This window comes from Nyctereutes procyonoides, unplaced genomic scaffold, assembly GCF_905146905.1.
Source record: "Nyctereutes procyonoides isolate TBG_1078 unplaced genomic scaffold, NYPRO_anot_genome, whole genome shotgun sequence".
NCBI classification, from domain to species: Eukaryota; Metazoa; Chordata; class Mammalia; order Carnivora; family Canidae; genus Nyctereutes; species Nyctereutes procyonoides.
This window is the reverse complement of record NW_026575135.1, coordinates 22444205-22450941: the sequence shown is the minus strand read 5'-3', so window position 1 is coordinate 22450941 and position 6737 is coordinate 22444205. Positions and strand designations below refer to the sequence as shown.

Here is a 6737-nt window from a genome sequence, read left to right as displayed (position 1 = left end):
ATGATACCTCATCCTTACCTCTATCATACTGCACTGCACTGTAGAGCAATTTTTTACTCATATGGCTTCCCTACAGTGATTTGTTCAAGGCAGTGATAGGGATATTGTCTGATTCTTTTCTATATTCCCTAGCTCTTAGTATAATACTTGATTATTTGTTAAATTAATTTAAGAACCTCTCACAACTTTATTCATTTCATTTAAACTCCAGCAAGTTTCTGCAGTCTCCTTTCATCTCTTCCAATCTGCACTTCCTTCTTGATCCTTGAACATTTATCCCTAGCTACTTTTTCCCCACTTTGAATGTCATGCTCTGTTTCTTCAGAGCCGTATGACCAACAAACCACCATGTGTGCATGTGTATCCATTAATGAATGAGGTTGTCAGGTATCACTAAGTTTGTGAAATATCATTTTAATATATAATTCCTCCCATGGAATACAATATGACTGAATAAAAATAATTTAGATAAAATGTAATTGAAAATGTAGATAACCTCTGGCTCTTAAATGAAAATTACTACACAAAGGATACCAAGTAGACCAAAAAAAAATTATATATATATATATATATTTGAGATACAAATCCTAAGCAATTGGCTAGGCTCACCCACTACCTTAATGCTTCATACTACACAGAGCATCCAATTGAGATTTATACTTCAGCAAAATCACTCTAAAGTTATTTTCAGTGATGCCTGGGTAGCTCAGTGGTTGAGCGTCTGCCTTCAGCTCAGATCATGATACTGGGTCTGGGGATTGAGCCCTGCATCAGGCTCCCTGCAAGGAGCTTGCTTCTCCCTCTGTCTATGTCTCTGCCTCTCTGTGTCGCTCATGAATAAGTAAGTAAAATCTTTAAAAAATAACAAAAAATGAAGTGATTTTTAGGGTGTTGTGAGCTTTCAAGATTGTTTATAGAAGTTATACAAACATTAAATCTGAGAATGGTAGGTTTACAGTACTACATGTATATGCTAGGCTTAGTGATGTATTAAAACAATGTAAGCTATGATTGTTTTTTACCTCAAGTGTACAGGTATTTCCCTTTATTCAAAGGACTTATGAATTTCTGCCTCCTCTAGAAAATCCTATTTGGAAAAGGCAGTAAATGAATGCTCTCTTTACAGATACCTTTTTAATTATTTATAATTTTAAATTGTTGAATAATGAATGTGATTGCATTAGATTTATAGATTAATCTGGGGGATAATTTGTATTTCTGCAATGTTGAGTCTCCCTATCAAGAAACATGGTATTTTTAAAAATTAATTCAGATCTTCTTCTGTAGCTCTTAATAAAATTTTGTATCTTAAGCTTATTCCTAGATATTTTAAATTTTGTTGCTATTTAAGTGGTACTCCTTCCATTATTTTTTCTAATTAATTATTATAAGTATCTAAAAAGACTATTTCATTGTAAATTTATTGTGCAACTGGGCATTTTACCAAAATTTTGTTATTTCTAATAATTTCTAGAGTCATGGAATAGTTCTTTTTTTTAATTTTTTATTTATTTATGATAGTCACACACACAGAGAGAGAGAGAGAGAGAGAGAGAGAGGCAGAGACACAGGCAGAGGGAGAAGCAGGCTCCATGCACCGGGAGCCCGACGTGGGATTCGATCCCGTGTCTCCAGGATCGCGCCCTGGGCTAAAGGCAGGTGCCAAACCGCTGCGCCACCCAGGGATCCCTCATGGAATAGTTCTAAGATTGGAAAGGGCAGTGGAAATTTTCTTGTCCAACTTTCTCATGTACAGATAAGACTCAGAGTAGTCCAAACAGGTTTGAATTGAAATCTTAGATCTTATGAATCTCTAGACATTGAGTTTGACAAAATATGGTAAAGAAGTGAGGGAGCAAGACTGAGACAACAGCCTATTAAGGTTGGATCTCTCAAGTCTGCATCTTGATGTGGTTATAACCAATCCAAGCTTTACAAATTCAGAAATTCAACATACAGCTTGTCTTAGGAGTGACCAGGGGTTAGGAAATCAATTCACTCCTTTCTTTCTGGAAAGACTAATTTATCAACAAGACAGCTAAGTTGGAAGTTTAACATGGGAAATCTAATAATGTCCAGGGCATTGTCTACTCACGGCTAGCTCTACCCAGGAGACCAAATTAGAGATCCCAGAATTATAGCAAAGAGAAACTGGATGTTTTATATGGTATTTACATTAAGGTGTGGTATTCTGATAATCTGATAAACTTTACTGTTCTAATGATGATATTACATAAATATCTAATGATCTGACTTTCCAAATAACTCTGATAAGCACTACAATCAGAGAACCCTTTCCTCAGGCAAAGGCTGAAAGAGTGATAAATGTTTCAGTATCTTTTGTTCTAAAAACTGTCATACCTTCACTCTCTCCTGACCAACCTGTTAGTTTTAAAGAGTAGAGCTTCTCTTAGATTAACTCTATTTTAACTTCATGGCTTCCTTTCTAGAGAGGAACCCTAAGCCCCTTGCTGAAATGGATTTGGCCTATAATTTAATCTTACCAGTTTGCTTGTTTGCTTGCTTGCTTTACTTACTTACTTACTTATCTACTTACTTACTTATTTGGGGGTGGAGGAGTAGAGGAAGAGGAAGAAAGAGAATCCCAAGCAGGCTCCATGCTCCACACTCATTGTGGAGCATGTGAGATCATGAACTGAACCAAAATCAAGAATCAGATGCCCAACTGACTGAACCACCCAGGGACCCCATCATCTCTTAAGTAGATTACTTCAGAAATATTTCCATTTTGGGTTAGACATTTATTAATGTTGATTCTTGTTAACTGCCTTTCAAGGGCATGGGTGGGTATGTTTAAAAATCTGCTTCCTAAATTCAATATATATACCTTTTTTGGGTCCTATAGCCTCCCTATCAAACATAACATAGCTTGACATCAACTATAAAACTGATCACTAAGCACGGCCTGAAATTACTGAAATTCAGGGATTGTTAGGATTCTCTGTTAGGGTGGAGTTACTGAGGAGGCCTGTAGGAATTAAAAATCATGTGCAGGGATCCCTGGGTGGCGCAGCCAGCAGTTTAGCGCCTGCCTTTGGCCCAGGGCACAATCCTGGAGACCCGGGATCGAATCCCACGTCGGGCTCCTGGTGCATGGAGCCTGCTTCTCCTTCTGCCTATGTCTCTGCCTCTCTCTCTCTCTCTCTGTGACTATCATAAAAAAATAAAAAATAAAAAAAATCATGTGCACATGCTCAATCTTTTGTTAGAACTGTTACTCTTGCTTTAGACAGCATTTGTCTGGTTGGGCTCAACTGACTGGGCTACCACGTGATTTGGAATTCTTGAACTAGAATGAAAATATGTAAAGTGAATGTCAGTAATGATATTGGAAATATCTGAAAGATAAATTGTAGAATTGAAATTCCTAAAAGAGTATGAGGTCGAATAAGCTTGGAGTTGAGTGCATTTAGGCAGCAAAGGTAAGATGTCCTAGCTCTACACTGAGAAACTAGTAGAGTTTCTACTGAGTAGACTCTACTAGTAGAGTTTCTACTGAGAAACTAGTAGAGAAACTAGTAGAGTGCTCATAATTCATTTTATTGGCTGCTGCTCATGCAGTAAGTGGATCAGCCACTTTTAGGGCTCAGGACCCTGGACACCTAGTGCAGTCACCACAATTACCATATGCTGGAAGGTGAGGATGGCACTATATTAAGTAGCACGCTCAAGTACTAGGTGTTTATTCATCTCAGTACTCACCAGCTGGGAAGCGATAAAGATAGAACTTATGCAGGCTTTACTTTTGGCTCTCGCATCCAAGACTTATAGGAATCTATAGCAATTTAATGAATAAAGGAATTTATAAATAGAGCTGTATGAAAATGTAGAGACCATCCTAAAAGAATGATTTTTTTCTGCAATGGAAGTATTTAAGCAAGGCAGCCAGGGTTGCTAAATACAGGGAATGATTGCTCTGGAGGGAGGATGATTAGGTATCTCTCAGTCCCTTTCGAGTTGTGAAATTCTGTAATTTCCAGGATCAGAGTAACTCTGAGAAGCTATCCAAGACCCGAGGTGGCTCCTAGCACAGACATTTTTTTTTAAGATTTTATTTACTTATTCATGACAGACAGACAGAGAGGCAGAGGCACAGGCAGAGGGAGAAGCAGGCCCCATGCGGGGACCCAATGCGGGACTCGATCCTGGATCTCCAGGGTCACGCCCTGGGTCGAAGGCAGCGCTAAACCACTGAGCCACCCAGGCTGCCCTAGCACAGACATTCCTATTGGAGTGGAGGGCAATTCTGAAATTGCTCAAGTAATTATTTTTACTTGGGCTTAGTTTGATTTAGTTCACTCTGGTAACTCAGTGACTCTCCTTAGACACAGTAAAACCCCTTATGATATGAGAAAACCACTTAGCAACTCCATTTGGCACTCTGGTCCAGGAATATTCCCAGTTTAGTCTCAAAGCCAACATTTCCAGGGGATAAAAGGGTCAGGAAGCCTAATTAATGCTGGAGTGACAAACTCCCACAGCTTGTTGACCTGGTGGCATTAAGAATGTTCTGCCTTCTGCTATGGAGTAGAGTAGTAGAGTACAAATTACTAGCAAAGAACTGACATGTGGGGCCCAGAAAATTCCTCACAATTTAGAATTTTGGATTCTGTGAATCACAGATACTCCCCACTTCATGGCTGCCACATGTATATCTAATAAAGTAGAGCAGGGTGACAGGCATTAAGGAGGGCACATGTTGACATGAGGACTGGGTGTTATACCATATGCTGGCAAGTTGAATTTAAATAAAATAAAATAAATAAAAAATTATATAGGGCAGCTTAGGTAATTAAGCTAAGCTAATGTGTCTTTGGATTGATTTTAATTGAGAGGTGTACAGATCCCAGAGCTTATTTTAAATATCACTAGACAAAGTTTTGTATTCTTTATAGCAATTGTCTTGAAGTTACATCTTATAACTTGTATTTTTCAAAAAGGCTATTATTCTTAATAATTACCTATTGCTTGTCTTCATTCTTTTTTTTTTCAAGTTTATCCAATCCCTTACTTAGAAGCCAGGCTCTGTACAAGGGCTTTAGAAGACACAGAAATTAATTAGACATGTTCACACCAGCCAATCTGATAGAGGAGATAAAATTCAGAAAATAATTATGACACAAGGAAGAACAAATGATTAGGAGAATAATACCAATGAAGTAAATGGCAGTTGTGGTGAGTTATTTCTGGATAAGAGAAAGGGAGAAACTACATTGGATTCATGAAATTTGAGCTTATCTTTGTTAAGATAGCCTGAAGGATTTTGACTGATAAGAGTAAGGGCATTACCCTCGGAAGGTGAGTAATGGCATAGATACAGGAAAATCTGGGCTGTATTTAGGGAATTGTACATAGGCCAGTTGGAATAAAGACAAATAGTGGAAAAGAAAGATGAAAGAATAGTTAGAGTTCAAATAGCATCTTGAATGTGTGGATGGTATCTGGACTTCATTCAGTAATCCATGGGAAGCCACTGTGGGCTTTGAGCTGGTCAAGAAGACATGATCAGTGTTCCACTCTGGGCAGCAGTGGATAGTTTATAAAAGCCAGAAACAGATAACAGGGTATTGAATCCAGAAGGAAAGTAAAAAGAATCTGAAATGGTATAGTTGGGAAGTAATAGCTTCAAGAGATCCTCAGATGGAATATTTGGACCTGGCAGGTAATCAGAGGAGGAACTGAAGGTGATTCTTAGATTTCATGAACACTTTAGAATAATAAGATCAGAGAAGGTGAGAAACATCATTTTGGAACATGATTGTCCTGAGACACTAGTGAGCACCTAAGAGGAAATGTCCAACAGTATGGGTTTGGGACTAAAGATGGTTTTAGGAGCCAGGGGTAGTGATGCAATGAGAGGATTTGATATCATAATTCAGGGAAAGCGCACACAGACAACAGGGATGAGAACAATCCTTTGGGGAATAGCCCATGTGCGAGGCACTGTAGAAAATGCTTGGTATACTTTATATAATCTTCGCAACCAAGGTGAGGCAATTATCTTCAATGTAAGAGATGAAAGACTGAAGTTCAGAGTGATTATCTCATTACCCAAAGGTTATGTATTTAATGAGTGTTGGCTGGAGGGTTTAAATTTAGGTCAGCCTAACTGCTACATCACATTGCAAAGCAATCAAAGAGGTATGGGAAGAAAAATGAGGAAAATGAATTGTCATGAGAACAAAGAAAGAAAAGACCAAGTATCTAAATGAATGGTGTCCATGGGATAGAAAAGACTGAGGTAAGGAGATGAATGTCTTCAAATGGCTCCCAGGAGCTCCAGCTTTTGCTAGGAATTGGTGCCAAGGCCACATAGATGGCAGACCTAGGTATATTAAGAAAGGCTGCCTAGGACTTTGAACTGTGCTTGGTCTAGCTAGAGGTTGAGTTCCATCTACAATTGTACATTTTAATTTATTCAAACACTTATCCTAGAAGCATCCAGATGATTTTCCAACTTTGTTTTTAGCAGGAGAAATTTCTTTTTTGAAATATAAAGTATAGGAAAATCCCAGAAAGTAGTAGATTTATTCAGGTTGAGAGAAAGGAAGTGCCCTCTACATCCTCCTTGCTCTTGTCTACCCATAACTGTATTTCAGCGCAAGAAGCCTGCCTGCTTTGCATAACACCATTTGAAAATCCCTGCTGTACTTTTTCTTTTCTTTCTTTCTTTCTTTCTTTCTTTCTTTCTTTCTTTCTTTCTTTCTTTCTTTCTT

The 6737-nt window shown here is 38.2% G+C and overlaps 1 protein-coding gene across 1 annotated transcript in view; it reads left to right on the top strand.

Annotated features, from left to right (window-relative positions):
• Positions 1-5843: 5843 nt before the first annotated feature.
• Positions 5844-6737, top strand: part of LOC129494568 (phospholipid-transporting ATPase FetA-like) — a 105820-nt gene continuing 104926 nt past the window's right edge. Inside the window, exon 1 of the mRNA XM_055301496.1 lies at positions 5844-6009. Within this exon, the coding sequence (XP_055157471.1) occupies positions 5844-6009 (166 nt within the window). The remainder of the gene's footprint in view (positions 6010-6737) is intronic.